We start from the raw sequence: 22,721 nt of genomic DNA on the forward strand, positions 1-22,721 counted from the left end.
TGATGAATAAATTTATAAAATAAAAAATAAGAGAAATGTAAAATATAAATATATTCACTAAACCGAACAAAATAATAAGGCTATATCACATTAAACACATAGTAGTATCAGGATTAAGTTTGGATGCACATTGCAAAAAACTAAAACAACCGTAACTTTAGCATAATAAACTTGATTTTTCTCTCCCACTGAAACAAAGCTGGAGGTGGGCCAGCCAGAGCTTGGGTGGTATCAATCTCCAAGGTTACATGATTGTCCAATACAACTGCAGGAGTTCCAGCCATCACAACCAAAATCCAGACAACAGTTAGGAAGTAGGTGGGGAAGGGAAGAGTCCCATCTGTCAGCTAAATCAGCTCCTTGAAAGCAGTCTTCCAAGAAATCCCTCTTACAGATCTGCTTGCATCTCAGTCACCAGTCATGCCTAAGAGCACGGGTGGGCAGGAAATGCAGTCCTGTAGCTACTGGACTCATGGCTATATAACAAACTATTTTCAGTTTTGAAAGAGAAGCAGATAATAGATCATTTTGTAGGTAGCCTGCAGCGCCTGCCTTAAAGAACAAACCTATTCTGAATGGATTAGGCTGAACGGCTGGGCACACTGTGGGAGCTTGGTGGAAGGAACAGCAATGAGAAACAGCTAGATGGATCTGAACTCTGCTCCAGAAAAAAGAGGCAGACTGGTCAGTAGAGATCTTCTAAGGACTGAAGTGAGGATTATACATACCACATGACCCAATTTGGTTTGAAAACTGCTTTTCCAATGCAGGTCCCAAATCTCTCTCAATTCTTCAGCTTCTAAATACCTTGTCTTTGTTACCTCACATTCTGACCTACCTGTCTCACCTTCCTTATTTCTGTTCACATCACTTCTCCAATAGTCCACCAGCATTGCAAGATCCAGTACTGAGAAGTTAGCAATGCTTTCTAGAAGTGGGTAGAAACACAATGACAATTTCTACTTTAGTATTTGTTTGTCTTTATCAAGGTCTTCTGAAGGACTGAGATGGCTAGAATTATGGAGATCTCATGTTTGAGGCCTTTTAAAAAACATTTCTTGTTACATTGGTCTGTTGGTGGTGATGCAGTCTTATAGTTGTTGTATGTCTGAGATACTATTTTATCTTGTTTTTGACATGTATTTTTCTTGGGTATAGAATTCTGAGTCAATTATATTTCTCTCAGCATTTTAAGATGTGGTGTCAGTGTCCTCTGGCTAACATTGTTTCATATGCCTAATCTGCTGTCTTTCCCATTTTTTTGTTCTACTGTGTCTGTTTTTCCTTCTGGTTACATTTCTTTGGTTGATTGTTTTAAAAAATGAATTATCATGCACCTTTGAATAGTTGTCCTATTTCTTGTCCTTGAATTAACTGAACTGTGTTAATGGATTTAAAGCTTTCATCATATCTGGAAATTTTTCAGCCAGTAATTATGAAGTTCTTTTCTCTATTCTCCTTCTTTCACTTTCTGTAGGGTTCCATTTACATATATTTTAGTATTCTTAAAGTTGTTTTAAATCTCTGTGATGCATAATTATTTTTTTCCCACAGTCTTTCCATTCCTATTTTTCATGTCTCTATTTAACATACTCAGTATTCTTCAGCTTCATGAATATAAGGATTATTGATGTAGTAAACATTTTAATGTCCTTCCCTGCTAATTATGTAATGTATATTTTAACTGTGTTTTTACTAAATGATTTCCCCCCATTATGGATATTTTCTTGCTTCTTTATACATCGGAAATATTTTTCTTTTTAAATTTATGTATTTATCTTAATTAGAGGATAATTACTTTACAATATTGTGATTGACCTAGGACAAATATATTCACAATTCATATGGAAATTTTAAATCAGATATTGGATATGGTAAATTTTCCCTTTGGATGTTGGATATTTTTAAATTTTTATAGATTATTCCTGGTACTGTTTGCAAACACTGTTAATATCTTGGAAACAATTTTATTTTTTGAAGGCTTGCTGTTCAGGTTTTTTTTAGCTGATATGAGACCAGTCTTTAGACCAGGTTACTATTCCCCACTAGTTATGCAATATTGTCTTCAGGGCTATACTAATGTCATGGAAATTATGAGTAATTTCCATGCTGGTGAGTGGGGACACCATTAAACTTGGCTCAATTTGAGACTCAAGGATTGTTCCCTATAATTCTGACCAGTACTATAACTCTCTCCTGAGAACTGAAGGGGTATCACCTGTACACTCCCACAGTTCTCTGTGTGTAGCTCTCTCCTGTGAACCCTAACTATCTAGAGTCTCAAATATCTCTTCTTGAGGAGACCTTTTGTCTCTGCCTAGATAGCCCTTCCGTGTATGTGTTGGAAATTATTTCTAGAGTTGGGGCAATTGTAGAACTCTCCTTGCTTGCTCCCCGCCTCAAGAATCCCTACTCTGCTGCCTGACGTTTGATGTAAAAAACTGTTCTTTCATTTATCTCTTCTACTTTCAAGTTGTTTGAGACTGGAGGATAAATGTGGCCTTTGCTCCTCTATGTCTACCAAAATGGACATCCCTCTGCAATCAGAACTCTCTGAATGCCTTGTGGATTCTAGGCACTGTGCATGGGTGCAGACTTGACTAAGGATATGTGTTAATGCCTTGGGGAGCCCTGGTTTGCCGGAGAAACATGACAATTACAACTAGCATTTGCTATGGTGTATGTTCAGTTCAGTTCAGTCACTCAGTCATGTCCGACTCTTTGCAACCCCATGGACTGCAGCACACCAGGCTTCCCTGTCCTTCACCAGCTCCTGGATCTTGCTCAAATGCATGTCCATCGAGTCGGTGATGCCATCCAACCTTCTCATCCTCTATTGTCCTATTCTCCTCCTGTCTTCAACCTTTCCCAGTAATAGGGTCTTTTATAATGAATAAGTTCTTCACATCAGTTGGCCAGAGTATTGGAGGTTCAGCTTCAGCATTGGTCCTTCCAATGAATATTCAAGATTGATTTCCTTTAGCATGGACTTGTTGGATCTCCTTGTAGTCCGAGGGACTCTCAAGAGTCTTGTCCAACACCACAGTTAGTTGAAAACCATCAATTCTTCATCACTCACCATTCTTTATGGTCCAACTCTCATCCATACATGACAACTAGAAAAATCATAGCTTTGATTATACTGAACTATTTCTGTGAAGTTATATGTCTGTTTTTAAAAATGCTGCTAGGTTTGCCATAGCTTTTCTTCAAACAAGCAAGCATCTTTTAATTTCATGGATACAATCATCATCTGCAGTGATTTTGGAGGTCCATGCCATGATCTTCATTTTCTGAATGTGGAATTTAACCAGATGTTTCACTCTCCTCTTTCACTTTCACCAAGAGTCTCTTTAGTTTCTCTTCACGTTCTGCCACGTGTTTTCTGCATATCTGAGGTTACTGAGATGTCTCTGAGCAACCGTGATTCCAGCTTGTGCTTCATCCAGTTGGGCATTTCGCATGATTTGCTCAGAATATAATTTAAATAATCAGGATTACAATATACAGCCTTTACGTACTCCTTTCCTGATTTGGAACCAGTCTGCTGTTCCAAGTTCAGTTCTAACTGTTGCTTCTTGACCTGCATACAGATTTCTCAGAAGGCAGGTAAGATGGTCTGGTATTCACATTCTGTAAGTTTTCCACAGTTTGTTGTGATCCACAGAGTCAAAGGCTTTTGCATGGTCAATAAAGCAGAAGTAGGTATATTTCTGGAATTCTCTTGCTTTCTCTATGATCCGGTGGATGATGGCAATTTGACTTCTGCTTCCTCTGCCTTTTCTAAATCCAGCTTGCACATATGGAATTTCACAGTTCATGTACTGTTGCAGACTTGCTTGGAGAAATTACTTTGGTAGCATGTGAGATGAGTGCAACTGTGTGGTAGTTGAACATTCTTTAAAATCGCCTTTCTTTGTGATTGCAATGAAAACGACCTTTTCAGTTCTGTGGCCACTGCTGAGTTTTCCAAATTTGCTAGCATATTGAGTGTAGCACTTTAACAGCATCATCTTTTAGGATTTGAAATAGCTCAACTGCAATTCCATCACCCCCACTAGTTTTGCTCGTAGTTATGCTTCTTATGGCCCTCTTGTCTTCACATTTCAGGATGTCTAGTTCTAAATGAGTGATCACACCATCGTGGTTATCTGGGTCAAAAATATCTTTTTTGTATATTCTTCTATATATTCTTTCAACCTCTTAATATATTCTGCTTCTTTTAGGTCCATGCCATTTCTGTCTTTTATTTGGCCCATCTTTGCATGAAATGATCCTTCCCTCACTCTAATTTTCTTGAGCAGATCTCTGGTCTTTTCCATTCTATTGTTTTCCTCTATTTCTTTCCACTGATCATGTAGGAATTTAGATTTTAAATTCACGTAGGAAAGAGATTTAAAAAATCTCTTCTTGCTATTCTTTGGAACTCTGCATTCAGATTGGTATGTCTTTCTTTTATGATCTGCCTTTTGCTTCTCTTCTTTTCTAAGTTATTTCTAAGGCATCCTCAGACAACCATTTTGCCTTTTGCCTTTCGTTTTCTTGGGGATGGTCTTGATGAGTTGTGTACAGATCAAAAAATGAAGATCACTGCATCCAGTTCCATTATTTCATGGCAAATACATGGAGAAACAATGAAAGCAGTGACAGACTTTATTTCCCTGGGCTCCAAAATCACTGCAGATAGTGACTGCAGCTGTGAAAAAAAAAAAAAAAAAAAAAAAGACCCTTGCTCCTTGGAAGAAAAGCTATGGAAAACCTTGACAGCATACTAAAAAGCAGAGACATTACTTTACCAGCAAAGGTCTATATAGTCAAAGCTATGGCTTTTCCAGAAGTCATGAGTGGATGTGAGAGTTGGCCCATAAAGAAAGCTGAGCATCAAAGAATTGATGCTTTTGAACTGTGGTGTTGGACAAGACTCTTGAGAGTCCCTTGGACTGCAAGGAGATCCAACCAGTCCATCCTAAAGGAAATCAGTCCTGAATATTCATTGGAAGGACCAATGCTGAAGCTGAACCTCCATTACTTTGGCCAATTGATGGGTAGAACTGACTCATTATAAAAGACCTTGATGCTGGGAAAGATTAAAGGCAGGAGGCAAAGGGGAAGACAGAAGACAAAATTCTGGGTGGCATCACCAACATGATGAACATGAGTTTGAGCAAGCTCTGGGAGTTAGTGATGGACAGCAAAGCCTGGCGTGCTGCAGCCCATGATATAGTAAAGAGTTGGACATGACTGAGAGACTGAACTGAACTGATGTACAGAGGACAATCAGGGAGCAGGCAGAAGTCTTTAAGGAAGGAGGAAAGAACAATTCCTAGATAGCTGACAATGATGCATTGGCAAGTGGTTTCAGGTTGGAGAAACCGTTGGGAAACAATTGTATGCCAGGTGGAGAGAATGGTAAGAGAAAGGCAGGGCGGCAGTGCTGGGATTTCCCAGAGGACAAGATCCCTGTTCTACTAAACTTTATCAATGCTCAATATTGTTAGGTGTTTGGAAACATGAGTTTTGTTTTGGAAGTGGTAGAGCAATATTCAGTGGAAGGACTGATGCTGAAGATGAAGCTCCAACACTTAGGCCATCTGATGTGAAGACCCAGCTCATTGGAAGAGACCCTGATGCTGGGAAAGACTGTGGGCAGAAGGAGAGGTAACAAAAGGATGAGATTCTGAGATGGCATCACAGACTCAAAGGACATGAGTTTGAGGAAATTCCATGAAATAGTGAAAGACAGGGAAGCCAGCTTTGTTGCCGAACATGTGATCACGAAGTATCAGACATGACTTAGCAACTGAACAATACCAATGAGGACACAGGGTCCAATGAAGGCTCTTGTCCTGGTGGGAGTGCTGAAAGATTTAGGTGGAAGGGGAGGCTTCCCATCCTCTGGTGCAGGTCCTTGAATCCAAGGAAAGGAGCACAAGATTTTGAATGTGTTACCAAACATTATTTTCTAAAAAAACACACAAAAAAACTGTTTTCTGCAGGAGAGAGAGCTTTGACTGAGTTTGTTCTCTAAGTTTTGCTGAGGAATGTGAAAGGGATCGGGGGCGGGCTGAGTCTGCAAAAACTAGGTGACCTGCTGCTGGAGGGCAAGGCTTGTGGTAGACATTCTGCACTAGGTGGAAAACGAATCCAGAAAAAGTGTCCTTTCTGGCGTACTCATGCCAATGTATCACATTATTTCAGCAGATCACTTCAATGTTTTTTTGGGGAAAGCAAGAAATGTAGGATGGGTGGTTTGCTTTTGTCAATTCCTGTGGGTAGTTAGGTGACTAAATGTCTGATTACTTCATTGAATGCTTGGAATCATGCTTGGGAAAGAAAACTAGATCAGGTTCACACATATTTCATTCTTAAACAGCAAGCATAGGAAGGTTTCTAAGGCAACTGTAGATAATTTAAACATGAGGGGCCAAATGGGGAAAGATTCATTTAACAGGCTGAGATTGGACTGAACAGGTTGCCATAGTTGTTGCTATGACAAGAAGCCATAGCAGCTACTTCTTGCTACACTGGAGAAGTGGGAATCCGAAAAGAGACTAAAAGCCTTACAACTCTCCTTGCAGTATGATTTCAAGCTAGAAGTAGTTGATAAGGAAAGGCTGACTGGTAAGGCTGGGAAGGGAGTAATCTGAGCCAGTAATCAGTAGCTGTTTTGGGAGCCTGGAAAACAGACGCATCATCTCAGTCAGAGTTCTGTGTCATGGTTCAGAGATAGATGTCATTTGGCTTGAATCAATATTTAGCCTTGGGGATGGCATCCATAACCTCTAAACAGAAGATTTCCTTCTCCCCAAGTGGCAGAATAATTCATATTTGTTCCAGACTCAGGAACCCAGAAAGCCCTCTCAGGGCCACTTGTTCTTAGCAGACACACATGCAATCTATAAGGTGGAACTATCATCATGGTGCCCATTTTCCAGATGAGGAAACTGAGGTTCAGGGACTTGATCAAGGTCACAGAGCTAAGCATGTGAAAAGCCAAGCAGAAACCCAGGGTAACAGTCCTCAATTTGTGTGTTTTTGCTCCACACCTATTGGGAGTTATGGATGGAGATCTGGCACCAATGGTTAGGCAGAAGCAAACAGTTTTCAGGCTTAGATTGAAGTAAGTAAGGAAAACCACTAGACCATTAAGCTATGACCTAAATCAAATCCCTTATGAATTTGTAGTGGAGATGAAAAATAGATTCAAGGGATTAGGGCTGGTAGCCTGAAGAACTATGGATGGAGGTTTGCAACATTGTACGGGAGGTGGTCACCAAAACCATCCCCAAGAAAAACAAATGTGAGAAGGAAAAGGGGTTGCCTGAGGAGGCCTTAAAAACAGCTGAGAAAATAGAGAAGTGAAAGACAAAGGAGACAGGGAAAGATTTACACAATGGAATGCAGAATTCCAGAGAATAGCAAGGAGAGATAAGAAAGTGCTTGTAAGTCAACAGTGAAAAATTAGAGGAAAATAGCAGAATTGTAAAGAGCATAGATCTCTTCAAGAAAATTGGAGCTACCAGAGGAACACTTCATGCAAGGATGGGCACAATAAAGGACAGAAAATTCAAAGACCTAACAGAAGCAGATGAGATTAAGAAGAGGTAGGAAGAATGCACAGAAGAACTGTAAAAAAAGTCATAATGACCGGGATAGGAATGATGCTGGGGCCACTCATGTAAAGCCAGATATACTGGAGTATGAAGTCAAGTGGGCCTTAGGAAGCATCACTACAAACAGTGTTAGGAGAGGTGATGGAATTCCAGCTGAGTTATTTAAAAATCCTAAAGAATTAGGCTGTGAAAGTGCTTCATTCAATATGTCAGCAAATTCGGAAAACAGCAGTGTCCACAGTGCTGGAAAAGGTCAGTTTTTATTCCAATCCACAAGAAAGGCAATTCCAAAGAAAGTTCAACCTATCATGCAATGCGCTCATCTCACTTGCTAGCAAGGTAATATTCAAAATCCTCAAGCTAAGCTTCAACACCACATGAACTGAAAACTTCCAGATGTACATACTGGTTTGAGGAACCAGAGATCAAATTGCCAACATCCATTGGATCATAGAGAGCAAGGAAATCCCAGAAAACCTTTCTGTCTGCTTCACTGACTATGCTAAAGCCTTTCCTTGTGTGGACCACAACAAACTGTGGAAAATTCTTAAGGAATGGGAGTACCAGATCACCTTACCTGTCTCCTGAAAAGTCTGCATGTAGGTCAAAAAGTGGCAGTTAGAATCAGACACGGAACAACTGAAAGGTTTAAAACTGTGAAAGAAATGTGACAAGGTATACATTCTCACTCTAGTTATTTAACTTCTGTATAGGATACATCATTCGATATGCTGACTGCATAATTCCCAAACTGGAATACAGATTGCTGGGAGAAATATCAACATCCACAGAAATGAAGATGACACTGCCCTAATAGCAGAAAGCAAAAAAGAACTAAAGAGCCTCTTGATGAGAAGAGGAGATGCAAAAACTGGCTTAAAACTCAACATTTAAAAAACTATTTACAAAAATTTACTCAACATTCATGGCCTCATGTCACTCCACTTCATGGCATATAGATGAGGGAAAAGTGGATACAGTGGCAGATTTTATTTTCTTGGGCTCCAAAAGCACTACATACCTTCACTGCAGCCACAAAATTAAAAGACACTTGCTCCTTGGAAGGAAGAAAGGCTATGAAAAACCTGCACAGTGTATTAAAAAGCAGAGATTCACTTTGCTACAGAGGTCTGCAGTGACACAGCTATGATTTTGCCAGTAATCATGTACAGATGTGTGCTCTGGACCATAAGAAAGGGTGAATGGGAAAAAATTGGGCTTTTGAACTGTGGTGCTTGGGAAGATTCTTGAGAGTCCCTTATACAACAAGGAGATCAAACCAGTCAATCGGAAGGGAAATCAACCACTGATCTCTGCTGTCTCAGCTGAGGCATCTACTGAGGGCCTCCTGGTAGAAAGAACGGATGCTTCCACTGCAAAAGTGCCTAACCATGGCAGCTCCAAGCAAATAGTTTGTAGCTCCACCCCTGGAAGAATCTCAGAAAGGCTGAAGGCTCTGTGTACCCTGGGTTCACCGATACATGTGTTGCATTCTCCCCATCAGCATTGGAGGCCAAGGAAGTGGCATTCTGTGCCCTGGAGGTGGGGTATGGCTCAGGGATCCACTGTGGCCACCACTTACGAAGTAGGACTGGAAAGGACAGAGCAGGCATATGTGGCAGAGAGCTGGTGACTGATGTGTGGGAACAAGAGGGAATCAGCTCTGCATGAAGTACCTCACCCAAAATCCCCTGGAAGACAAGCCAAATGACAAGATCATATGAGATGGGACGAAGAGAGTCTATTTCATTTCCCCTTATAATTTTTCTGAATGAGGATGTGGTGGAGTTGTTGGGTCATGACAAACTCTTCCATGGCCTAGACAATCTGCCAGTCGCTATCCTTGGGGCTGCCTCTCCAGCTTCAGTCACGTAGTTCTGGAGGAAATTGACAATCATGTGTGCTGCTGGGTCAGGGCCAAAGACCATGTAAAGCCAGTCAGAAGACCCCTTGTCCCTGCCAGGATGGCTGATCTGGGCTGTACGTGTGAACTGAGGTGGGTCATTCGGAGAACACCCTTGAACTCTGATGTGTGCAATCTTCTTTCCTTACTAGGTGATGCCTTTGGGATTTAACACCCTAGGGCAAGTAGCTTGGACTCCCTCACTAGGTGTAGAAGTCTTAAGGAAGAAAGTTGCCAGGCTAAGACCATGAAAGAAGAGTGAAGGGAAAGTACGAGGGTAAGAGAGAATTGATGACTTCTGATTTCTTGGGTGCAGTCACTGAGATCTTTGTCTTTCCTCTGATTCTTGTGTCCTGGATTCCCAGAATCATTTCAGTGAGTCTACCTTTTTCTTGAAGCCAGTTGGAGTTGGACTCCTTTCAACTTTTATTCAGACTTGGTTCTAGATCCTTCCTGATCATTGTACACCTCCCAGACCCAAACAGAGGCACCCATTTGTTTCAGCACCATTAAGAGTGAAACCCTTTATTCTTTACTGAGAATAGGGTATGCAGACCACCAAATACAGTTCACCGGCATTTTGGGCAGGAGTGGTCAAAGTGTGAGTGAGTGTGTGTTAGGAGCGGCCTTACTGATTCCTGAACCACTCCCAGGATTTACACTGCCCGTGCCAGGCCAATCCTGTCATTTCCTCGATCAAAGACCGAGAAATACCGCCTCAGGAAGACGTCACCCAGGATCCAGGTCTCTGTAGATGGTGGACTCAATCTGTCCTCTTTAAAGGTGGTATAGCAGTGGCCTCTAGAATCCTGGGGGAGTCAGAGACACACACCAGTCAGCATGAGCCCTTACCGGTGACTCCCCTCAATATCCCAACCTAGAACAATTATTTGTTTTATTTCCCACTTTTGATAAGTATCAAGGGGTTTTCTCGGGAGCAGGGGATATGAGAGTTCATCCAAAACCAAAGAAGGCCAAGACATGAGGTTGCCATGCGGAAGCGTGTGGTGAGCAGAGGACTGGAAGTTGGGGAAACAGAGGAATGAAAAACAACAAAGTCCTTCTGTAGAGCGTAAGGAACTATATTCACTATCCAGTGATAAAACACATGAAAAAGAATAAGAAAATATATATTTTTCATGTGTATAACTGAGTCACATTGCTGTGCAGCAGAACTTAACGCCACCCTGAAGATTAGCCACACTTCAATATAATTACTTAGAAAAGAACAAGTGTGTCCATAGTTCCCCTCACTCCCTGTTTCCTTTCTTCTGACTCCTGCTCCTTGTTTTCTCTGCAGAGAATACTTGTTCTCCTCCTGCATCTCCACAATCTGTACTTTATTAAAAACAACTTTATTTTGTATTGGAGCATAGCTGATTAATAATATTCTGAGTTTCATGTGGACAGAAAAGGGACTTAACCATATGTATCCATGTATCCTGGTCCCCAAAATCCCCCTCCCATCCAGGCTGTCATATAACTGAGTGGAATTTCCCGTGCTACACAGCATCCTGTTGTTGGTTATCCATCTTAAATAGAGCAGTGCCCACAACACGTTCTTGAAAACTTAACTAAGGAACTCTGGGAAGTCTCCTTCGGCCCACACTCACCCTCTTTGGCCACTTCTGGCTTGGTTGGGTAACCTACTCTGGTTCCCCAACCCCACTGGTCAGTCCATAGCCCTCATCACCCCTAGTAAGTCCCTAGTGCCCCAGTGCAGACCACCTTGAGATGCCATTTGCATGGAATTCTGTGCAGTTTTGCCTAGAACCAAGCAACCCTCCATATGGCTCAATGTGTTTGTGGTTTCCTGCAATTCCCTCCCTTCTTCAAAGCCTTCTTTGAGCCCATCAGCCTGCTCTGAACTCCCACAGGGAGCTGACATGAAGCCTCCACACTGTGCCAGGGCTGAGCAATCACTGTGCATGCTTTATTCACCTTAGCATCCAGCCTCCCCTCAGAGGGGTCGGGTATCCCAACTCACAAAGGAGGCACCTGGCCAGAGCAAGGGGAAATGGCAGCTGAGAACTAGGGTGACCATGTAATTTATCATCAAAACCAGGAAAACTTTGAGAAAGGAAGGAAAACTGTTAACTTATGCTGGGCTATCAGACTGGGACTGTCCCCAGCCATTCTCTTTGTAACATGGTCTATTTCAGGGACTGCTAGAGCTGACTTCCATGTTCATGCACCTAAGGGTTCAGATTGAATTGACGCTCTTTGAGGACTGAGGACCTTAGTGTTCCCCTCTCCTTGTGACTCCCACCATGCCAGCATGGTGTGGCATCTCCACATTTATTTCAAGAAGATCAGTGTCCCAGACTGTCCTTTAATCTCAAGTGGTTGGTTTTCTGGCAGGCACTGGCCCAGCCACAGGGCTCAGCAGCATCTGCAATGGTGTGACATGGCCTGCAGACTCCACCCTCCTCCCAGCAGCAGCCCAAGTGTTCCTGCAAGCTCCAGTTAGAGAAATACCCCTGAGTATTGTCCCCTCACCTTGAGGATGTAGGCTTGAGCTGGCACTGGGTAGTTGATGCCTTTGATGGTGAAGATAATAGGGGGCAGGGTATTGACCGCAGAACATGAAACGTAGTACTGTTAGAGAGAGAGGGAGAGAGGTTGGCCTTGGTGATCCTTGTTGTATGTGAAACCTGAGAGTGACCCTGGGGCATGACCCTCTACCTCGGAACCCCGTGGCATGGCTCTGATGAGCTTCTGTATGTTATTGACCAGTCTTCTTGGGCCTTCAATCAGTGATGTCCCGGTGTCCACAACGGCCTTGCAGCCACCAGAGCAAGCAATAACCTTTCTTTTCATGGAGATGCTGAGAGACAACGGAAGAAAGCGGGCATCAAGGTCACTCTGAGTCTCCCCAGAGCTGCCCCCTTCCCAACTGTCTCCTAAACAGCCCTTCGTCTCTTGCCCTCTTTTCCTTTGCTCTCAACACAGCACCTTTCTTGACATCCTCGAATACAGTACTTGAATACACCAGGCTCTTTTGCACCTTGACACAGGATGGTCTTCCTTCCAAGAAGACTCCACTCCCCTTTGATTAGCAAATTTCTTCTCATTTTCCAGATTCCAGCTTAATTGTATCGTTTTCAGGGAAGTCTTTCTCCCGGTGTTTATCAGTCTCCTGTCTTGGTCACTCTCTGTAGACCCTCCTCATTTCTGCTGCTGCTGCTAACTCACTTCACTCGTGTCCTACTCTGTGTGACCCCATAGAAGTCAGCCCACCAGGCTCTGCCATCCATGGGATTTTCCAAGCAAGAGTACTGGAGTGGGTTGCCATTGCCTTCTCCTCCTCATGTCTAGCATGTACCAAAGTCACAATGCACTATGTGGGCAGGTCACTTCATGTACATCTGCCTTCTCAGATGTGAGGGCAAGTTTTATTCTCCTTGCCTCCCTAAAGTGCCTGGCACACAGTGGATGCCTAATGCTTGTCTGTTTAGTGAGTGAACGAAGACTGAGAAAACAATGAGAAACATCCAGAGAGCTGTAGCTGATGGTGAACAAATATGGGTCACACACAGAGTGAATATGGAGATTCACTGGGGCAGCAGATTCTCATAGTGGTGGGAGAGAGGGAGGGGCTCCTCTGGGAGAGGGTGTCTGCCAGCACTGCTCCTACAACCAGCTCAGACCCTGAGACCCTGGCCAGGAAATACATGACTAGCACACAGAAACCCCAAAGGAGAGGTCAGCTTTTGCCTGAGGGTATCACACAGAATCCTATCAATTATGCCTCTTGTCCTCAGGTCACTCCTGGATCCCACCTTCCTGATTCTGTTATAGCCCCTGTCCCACTTGTGCCCATGACGTGGGGTGTCCTTTTTATTAGTTGCTTTCACGTCTTAAGACTGCAGCCAACCTCTAACCACTTTAGGGTAGCTGCTTCCTAAGGAGACCTGTTTTCTCCATTTGCTCAGGACTTCCCTGTTTTTAAACAGACATTTATCTGTACTGATAACTTCCTATGTCCTAGGTAGCCCTCGATTGTTGGTCTTCTTATCATAACTCTGTTCAGGCTGGTGAAATTCTCCCTGATCCTCTGTCCACCACACTGTAGAGTCCTCTAACCCTGCTCCCCACCTCAAAGGGCAGTGGGTGCAGCCCTCTACCAGCAGCACAGACCTCTCGGTGCCTTTAGGACCCTGATCTGAGCCTGGCTCAGAAGGCCTGGGGATTATGAACCCATGGGTTGTTTGTGTATCCATGTGCTTGTGTGTTTGTTTGTATGTGTGTTTGTATGTGTCTCTGTGTGTGCTTGTGTGTCTCTGACTAGCTATACATGTTTTTATGTGTCTCTGTGTAGGTTTATATGTGTCTGCTTGTGTGTTTCCATGTGTCTGTGTGTCTGTCTGTGTCATTGTGGGTGGTGTATATGTCTGTGTGACTGTGTGTCTAGAATGCATTTGTGTGTGTCTGGCTGTGTCCATGTACAGTAGCAGGAGCATCACTTGGGCTGATCCTCAGAGGGAGAGGCTTACCTGTCCATGTGTACACTCCAGTCGCCTGCTTGGATCAGTGGTATCCAGTTGAGCTCTCCCTTGTAGTAGCGGTGGTCCACCCCACCAAACATCACCACACTGCCCTCCTGCTCGTCTCTGTATGGAGAAGAGGGGCGGGGTGCGGATCCTTGGAGGACAGTAACAACAGCACTGTGTGAGAGCTGTGCTTGTCCACTCATCAAGGCCCTAATAAGGGCCCCATGTACAGATGCAGAAATAGCATCTAGGAGAGAGTTAGATCCAGACTGAGGTCTGTTACTGGCTAGTGAGTGGCACAGAGGAGGTTAGAAGCTGAATCACTTGGCTGGGCTCCACCCGCTATGTCTTCTGAAGACGCCCTGGACCTCCTGCGACCTTAGTGCTCAGAAACCCTCAGAGTACAGGGTGCTGAAGCATTTTGGCTTTCTCTTTGTCCACCTTGTCATTTTTCAGGAAAATCAAGGCCTGGGAGTTCTTATGGTGTGTGTTCTGGTCACCCAGAGTTGCCTCCCCTGGCCTGTGACCTCTACTGTCCAAAAAGCTCCACCTCAGAGCTCAGAAGGGACCCCACCTCTGCTCTCCCTGTCTTGGAATGTTTAATATTTCTTGAACAAGGGGTCTCACACTTTTGTGTCCCACATTTTCAATTTTCACTTGCTCCTACAAACTGGGTAGCTGATCCTGGGCTCCCAGTGAAATGCTAATGAGGAAGGAAGGATATCCATGATCCTTCACCTTCTTTCCTTATCAAATTCATAAGCAAATCCTAATGCCTTTTCCTTCAATTGATTCCTGTTACCTTCCATTAGTCTTCCATCTCACTCACCCCACCCCAGACCAAGTTACTGGTCTTGAGCTCAGGAGTAGGGTTGTGTTCCAATACAAAGTTATTTATAAAAGCCAGTGGTGAAGCCAGGTAGGGCCCTGGGGCCATAGTAATCCTGGGTTAGATTATCTCACAGGATAATTCTTTATCAAGTGTTCTATAATTTCGTGCAACTGAAAGCATCTTACAGCTAATTTGGAGAAAGGGATTGTCCATCTCAGACTTACTTGCTCAAGTAGAAGGCAAAAACAGGCTCAGAAATGGCACCTTGATTCCTCAGGTTGTCAAAGATGGGAATGGCTCCAGAGAAGGATAGTTTGGGGTAGTTCAAGCCCATGACGCCATCAAAAGGTATACCATCAAACCCAAGTTCCACCACACTTAGACCAAATGGCTGGTCAGTACTTACAAGGTCCCCAATCTGTGGGAGAGAAGAGTGTTCCCACTACAGGTATGTGAAAAGGGGCTAGGACGGGGCTGGGGTGCATTGCCATAAAATCCTCAGAAAAGAATTGAGGATGGGCTCTGTCTTCGGTGGCCCACAGATGGTTAGACCAAGATGGGAGGGGAATTTGGGTTCCATTTGAGAGAAGCTGTGAATTTTAAAACATCTGCCCCTCTGAAAAACACCACCTGAGTGAGTCAAATTGGCCTCGTGGCTTCTGTACAGGTGGGGCAACCAAGAGTCAGGCCAGGTCCCATTGGTGCCACCTTATGGACAAAACAATCGAGAGCAAGATAGCCTTCTCTTTGGCATCACTATGACCTAATAACGAATGGACTGCATTCTCTGTAATGTACTGGGAATTCTGCATCTGTCCAGGAAGACAGAAGCCGAAAGCACAATCTTCCTTGCAGGGTTCTATGAAATTACTGCCTGGGAAATTCCCTTTTGGGGATACGTGTGTATTTGTGTGAGTGTGTATGAGAGAGAAAGAGAGAGAGCAGAACTACTCAAGTACTTTGGGCGAGGCAGGCCATAGGTTTATTAGACTCTCAAGGGTCGTCCAGAGTGAGAACTCATTTATCAGGCCCCTTGACTTCTCAGGCCTCCAGTTTCCCACTCTGGATACCTGAAGCCCTTGTCTGCCCTTAGGGTCCCCAGATCAGTTTTATCCTGTCCCCAAACGCCTTACAGCAACTTCAGTCCTGAAAAGCCAGCCTAACTCCACCATTTACCACATGTGTGCCCTCAGCAAGGCCCTTGCTGTCTGCACCTCAGTTTCTCATATGTCAGAGAAACTAATCAGAGTAACTGCTGTGTGGGGTTGTTGCAGAATTAAACCACTTATCACCTGAAAAAGCCTGGAACAGTCTGTGAAGATAAAAGTGGGTGCTTTTTTTTTTTTTTCAAACAAGTCCATAGAAGCGAGACACCGAGCCAACTGTGACACCTCCTGAGTGGTCCGGGTTGTACTGGGCACTTTACTTCCCTGACTCAGGACCAGCTCAGTAGGTCAAAAGTGGGTGCTTTTATCCCCTCTTCCCACACCCAGAAAAATGAGCCTTGAACTGCTCATAGGTAGAGCAGCTGCAAGTCCACACCTCAAGCGACTCTCTGGGTTAGCTAATCTGTTTGCTCATGTGTCACCACAGGCACTGCCTCCCCAGGGACATGATCCTATGGATAAGATGGCCAATACCTATGTGAGATAGGCTAGGAAGTGTCCTGCCAGATAGTCCTGCCTCTGTTTTGCAAGAAGTGGTCACTCCACAGCCAGTCCTGACTCAGCATTTGTTACACTGTTACCCGAACTGTGTCATGAACAACAACTCCTTTCATCCTTCCAGAACCGTAGTTGATGCTGAAGGTCTTTTTGGTAGGCCGGAAGGTGGAAGAATCAAAATGTCTGAACATAACATGTGTAGCTGCAGACACAAGGGATGAGTGTCATCAGGTGTCAAGGGTGGAAACAGGGTGGCAGGGCAAGTGAAAGATGGTCCAAGAACGGGCTGTCTATACTCACAACAGGTTGGGCTGGTGCAAAAGACGGAGGTCACCCACAAGTCAGATGAGCCTGTGTCAAAGATAACCTGGAATTCTTGAGGGGGTGTTCCAATGGTGATGTTACCCACGTAGAGCCTCTATAGGGAAAAGGAGGGAGTGGGTTAGTGCTGAACTGGCTACCGACTGTTTCCACACTGATGCCTCCCTCTGGGTATCACATATCTCTTGAGATCACTTTCTAACCACTGTGCAGCTCACAGACTTTGGTCACAGAGGTATCTGCATTTGATATATTTTTCCTGTGCTACATTGTATGCAGGATATTGACTCTATGACCAGGCATTGAAGTGGTACCTCCTGCATGGGAAGCCCAGAGGCATAACCACTGGACATCCAGGAATACTGGACACACAGGGTAGTCTGGGTGCCTTCACTTGAGAAGCTGTGTAGTCTCTTCAAACCCAGCCTTAGCAACCCCTTCTCCAGGAGGTCCTTTTTGATCAACCTCTGCCACTACCTCTAAACTCAGCCCACATGCAATCAACACCACACAGGTGACCCTTTCACTTGACATGTATTTACTCTTTGCCTATCTCTCAGGCTGTCATGGACATTCTTGAAGACAAAATAAGCCCTTTGGCTAATCTAAAAACAGTAACCAATGTGTTAGATTCTTATGGCCTTAAACAGACTACTGGTTCAATAAATTTTTACTGCTGTGTTTCTTGCATCTGTGGAAACTGAATTCCTCTACCTGAGGATTCACAATTGCTTTGCAGTTGGTTGTACCTTTTGATCGGTGATGGTTCACTCTTCATCTGTAACTGAGTGGCTTACTTAGTTCAGAAGGAACAATCGCCCTCAAACTAATGACACATCTTTGAAATAGAAATGGATATTTACCTGCCACCTGGTAATTGCCAGGCCCAGTCACAAAGACTGACAATTAAGGATAAGAGTGCCTTCTCCTCTGGGTGGGGTCCCTGTTTTCCAGTGTCTCTGCCTCCTGCAGGAACCCCAACTCCAACATCCCACTTGGCACCTCCAGATGAGCCCCGGTGCTAGGCTAGAGCACCAGGGGGTGCTGTGAAGCACTATTCTCCCAAAATACTCACATCCTTGATGTTTCTCAAGGGGTGAAAAGTTAGATTTGAGCCACGAGAAGAAATCTGGGACAGTCTGTAAGCATGTTCCTTCAGGAAATTGTTCAGGATGTTTTTTCCACTGAGGGTTTTTCTCATGGTCTTCACTCTCCTTAGAGGTATTCTTTCACCAAGCATGTGACAAAGAAAACAAAGAAGATGCTACAACAAGCTGTCAGTGTTAAGGTATAACTGTTATTGTAATGGCCATGTATACTTTCTAATCATTTTATGAGGCACAATATTATCAGAATTTTATGCATATACCATGGCAAGGACATAGATTTGAATACAGGTTCTGTTCTGCATTCTTGGGTAAGCCATTTGACAATGTGGTGTCTCAGTCTCCCCTTCAGTAAAATGGTGAAATGTAACAACAAACCCACAAATAGAATATCTTGGGGATAAGTGAAGTGATGGCTATAAGGTACTTGATAAATAGGAAGTCTCAACAATGACAGCCATTAGCATTGCTGTTGCCATCCTACTCTATCCATCTCATAGAACCTCAAGGAAGGAGGTAGAAGGGGGACTCTTATCCTCTTTTAAAAGGGAGCAATTTGAAATGCAAGAGGTTTCTGAGTTGGCTGTGGTCACAGTGCTTGTCAGATATAAATCAGTGTATATAAAACAGTGTATCTTTCTCCAAGTTGAAAGAGAAGAGAGAGTTGAAAGAAGAATCCAAGTTATAGTGAACAAGTAAGGGAAATTCAGAGGCTTGGGAAGGAAAGATGAGTCAAATGAAAAATTAAAAGAAAACAACTCAGAGAGAAATACACTCCCAGTGACTTCCAAAGAGATGGAGAGATAAATGACAGTGATACAGAGATGCAGACATAGACATATACACACTGAAGTAGACAGGAAAAAAAGAGGACATGTTGAATAAAATGCAGAAAAGTGCTATTCCACAGGACCACATCGACATCTGCATAGACTGTGCACTGAACAGTTGCAAGGAGTTGCATTTTCAATAGGTCACGACATGACTGGACCCCAAGAATTGTGCAGCCATGCATATCGACATAAGACCTTGGCATCTACAGTTCCTAGAGCAAGTTACAAAGAAAGAGTTGGACTTTAAGATTCTTAGGGAGATATTCCATTCCCTTCTAAACCTGATGGGTGGAAGAATAATCAGATGAAAACAAAAATCTGAGAAAGGAATATGATGTGGCTTACTGTCCCCATACTTACTTGACTATGCACTCTGAGAAGGCCACCAGCCCGAGGAGCACAAGCCACTTCATGCTTCCTTCCTGGCTCCAAGTACTTGGGGAAGTTTGGGTTCCTAGCGTGTAGTGGTGACCAAGAGCCCCTAGTTATATATGCTCTGACCTACCCTAGTTTTCCCGTTTAGGCCACTAAAAGATCTGAAATAAACACAAAGGTCTCGATAAAATCTTTACCTTCATCAGTGTCCTTGGCGAGTAGCCTTTGAAGCTTCTCAGAATAGAGAGAATTGAAGTGTAATCTCTTTGTTGAAGCTTGGCTAGAAAATCAAAGTGATCTGCATGGACATCTACAAAGATGGAGAACTTTGCCTACTTGGAGAAAAAAACTAAAAACATCATGAAAATGGATACTAGGGGCCATGCTCGACATCTGTGGCTTCATGTCATATTCCTAGCCACTTCATGAGATTTGCATTGCTGTCTTCATTGGAGAGGAGATTGCTAGGAGGGTAAGTTGTCAAATGGCAAAGTGAAGACCTCAGGGGCAGCCCAGGGACATACAACTGGCTTTAGTTAGTGGGTCTAATGTCAGATATCAGGGGCATCTGTGATGCCAGTCTGCATCAAAAATTTAGGGCAGAGTGGTACATCAATTGCATGGTTTCAGTATTGGAAGTAAGGTCATATGGACCCACAAGATATTTTATATCATTCAACAACTGTACAAGGTAGAACTGTGTGCTAGGTTCTGGGTTAAAGGTTTCAAAGTCAAAGTTGATCAAGACAAAAGTAGTCTTTACCTTAAGAGAGCTAGCAGTCTAGTTCTCACTAGACTCATGTCCCCAGGAGGCAGGAGATATGATACTAGGACTAGGTGACCCTGTTGGACTGTGGGCAGCACAGGCCTTACCACTGGGGGCAGCCTTACCTCCACTTCACCCATGCTGGAAAGCAGGCCAGTTGGCCACGTTTTCAAGAGAATCAGAAGTCTGGATATTTATGTACAATCTACTGCTTTTAATATTAGCAACTAATTTTTTTTTTCCTGAAAAAACAGTGGGAATGAAATCTCCCCAGCTATGTGCTAGAATTAGCTTTCAGTCTACGCAGGTTTTTATTTCTGGCCTAGAGTTGGGAGTGCAGTGGGGACAGAGAGGAATTTGATTCATGTTGGTTGATTTACAAAGAGAATGAATGCATACTAAACATGCTGACTCATTGGAAAAGACCTTGATATTAGGAAAGATTGAAGGCAGGAGGAGAAGCGGAAGACAGAGGATGAGATGGTTGGATGGTATCACCAAGTCGATGGACATGAGCTTGCACAAGCTCCGGGAGCTGGTGATGGATAGAGAAGTCTGGCATGCTGCAGTCTATGGCATTGCAAAGAGACAGACACAACTGAAAGACTGAACTGAATTGAACAAATTGATAACAAAGACTAATAAATCAAATTGCATCAAGTTGTTGACTAGCTACCTATAACAACACATTACTTAAATGGCTTTAAAATTCAGACTTATGACTCTACATTCAGAGTGGAATATCTTCTAAGGAAAAACAAAAATACTGCCCATCAAAAACAAAACCAAAGAAAACCAAAAGAAATAAGGAAAGAAATCTGAAACTATATTCAACAACTTCAGTTCAGTTCAGTTGCTCAGTCATGTCTAACTCTTTGTGAGCTCATGAACGGTAGCACACAAGGCCTCCCTGTCCATCACCAACTCCCGGAGTCCACACATACTCATGTTCATTGAGTTTGTGATGCCATCCCACCATCTCATCCTTTGTCATCCCCTTCTCCTCCTGCCCTCAATCTTTCCCAACATCAGGGTCTTTTCAAATGAGTCAGCTCTTCACATCAGGTGGCCAAAGTATTGGAGTTTCAGCTTCAGCATCAGTCCTTCCAGTGAACATTCAGGACTGATTTCCTTTAGGACGGACTGGTTGGATCTCCTTGCAGTCCAAGGGACGCTCAAGAGTCTTCTCCAACATCACAGTTCAAAAGCATCAATTCTTCGGGGCTCAGCTTTCCTTATAGTCCAACTCTCACATCCATATATGACCACTGGAAAAACCATAGCCTTGAGTACACGGACCTTTGTTGACATAGTAATATTTCTGCTTTTCAATATGCTGTCTAGGTTGGTCACAACTTTCCTTCCAAGGTGTAAGCGTGTTTTAATTTCATGGCTGCACTCAACATCTGCAGTGATTTTGGAGCCCAGAAAAATGAAGTCAACTACTGTCTCTACTGTTTCCCCATCTATTTGCCATGAAGTGATGGGACCAGATGCCATGATCTTAGTTTTCTAAATGTTGAGCTTTAAGCCATCTTTTTCACTCTCCTCTTTCACCTTCATCAAGATGTTCTTTCATTCTTCTTCACTTTCTGCCATAAGAGTGATGCCATCTGCATATCTGAGGTTATTGATATTTCTCCCAGCAATCTTGATTCCAGCCTGTGCTTCTTCCAGCCCAGCGTTTTCATGATGTACTCTGCATATAAGTTAAATAAGCAGGGTGACAATATACAGCCTTGATGTACTCCTTTCCTATTTTGAACCAGTCTGCTGTTCCATATCCAGTGCTAACTGCTGATTCCTGACCTGCATATAGATTTCTCAAGACGCAGGCCAGGTGGTCTGGTATTCCCATCTCTTTAAGAATTTTCCACATTTTATTGTGATCCACACAGTCAAAGGCTTTTGCATAGTCAGTGAAGCAAAAGTAGGTGTTTTTCTGGAATTCTCTTGCTGTTTCGATAATCCACTGGGTGTTGGCAATACGATCTCTGGTTCCTCTGCCTTTTCTAAAACCAGCTTGGTCATCTGGAAATTCATGGTTCATGCGTTGCTGAAGCCTGGCTTGGAAAATTTTAAGCATTACTTTACTAGCGTGTGAGATGAGTGCAATTTTGCTGTAGTTTGAGCATTCTTTGGCACTGCCTTTCTTTGGGATTGGAATGAAAACTGACCTTTTCCAGTCCTGTGGCCACTGCTGAGTTTTCCAAATTTGCTGGCATATTGAGTACAGCACTTTCACAGCATCATCTTTCAGGATTTGAAAGAGCTCAACTGGCATTCCATCAGCTCCACTAGCTTTGTTCGTAGTGATGCTTCCTAAGGCCCATTAGACTTCCCATTCCAGGATGTCTGGCTGTAGGTGACTGATTACACCATCGTGATTATCTGGGTGGTGAAGATCATTTTTGTACAGTTCTTCTGTGTATTCTTGCCACCTGTCTTAATATCTTCTGTTTCTGTTAGGTCCATATCATTTCTGTCCTTTACTGAGCTTATCTTTGCATGAAATATTCCTTTGGTATTTCTAATTTTCTTGAAGATATCTCTAGTCTTTCCCATTCTATTGTTTTCCTCTATTTCTTGCGTTGATTGCTGAGGAAGGCTTTCTTTCGTATCTCTCCTTGCTATTCTTTGGAACTCTCCATTCAAATGGCTATATCTTTGTTTTTCTCCTTTGTTTTTTGCTTCCCTTATTTTCACAGCTATCTGTAAGGCCTTCTCAGACAGCCATTTGGCTTTTTTGCATTTATATTTCTTGGGGATGGTCTTGATTCCTGTCTCCTGTACAACGTCATGAACCTCCATCCAT

General features: G+C 43.4%; 1 protein-coding gene across 1 annotated transcript; it reads right to left on the bottom strand.

Annotated features, from left to right (window-relative positions):
• Positions 1-10,172: 10,172 nt before the first annotated feature.
• On the bottom strand, positions 10,173-19,178 carry LOC109554178 (pregnancy-associated glycoprotein 1-like). Its single transcript, XM_019954482.2, has 9 exons — positions 19,126-19,178; positions 17,902-18,052; positions 16,806-16,923; positions 16,589-16,707; positions 15,066-15,259; positions 14,013-14,129; positions 12,202-12,343; positions 12,016-12,114; positions 10,173-10,325 (listed from the first exon to the last, which is right to left on the bottom strand). Exons 1-9 carry the CDS (start codon positions 19,176-19,178, stop codon positions 10,173-10,175), a joined length of 1,146 nt encoding a protein of 381 aa, XP_019810041.2.
• Positions 19,179-22,721: the final 3,543 nt, after the last annotated feature.

This window comes from Bos indicus, chromosome 29 (assembly GCF_029378745.1).
Source record: "Bos indicus isolate NIAB-ARS_2022 breed Sahiwal x Tharparkar chromosome 29, NIAB-ARS_B.indTharparkar_mat_pri_1.0, whole genome shotgun sequence".
NCBI classification, from domain to species: domain Eukaryota; kingdom Metazoa; phylum Chordata; class Mammalia; order Artiodactyla; family Bovidae; genus Bos; species Bos indicus.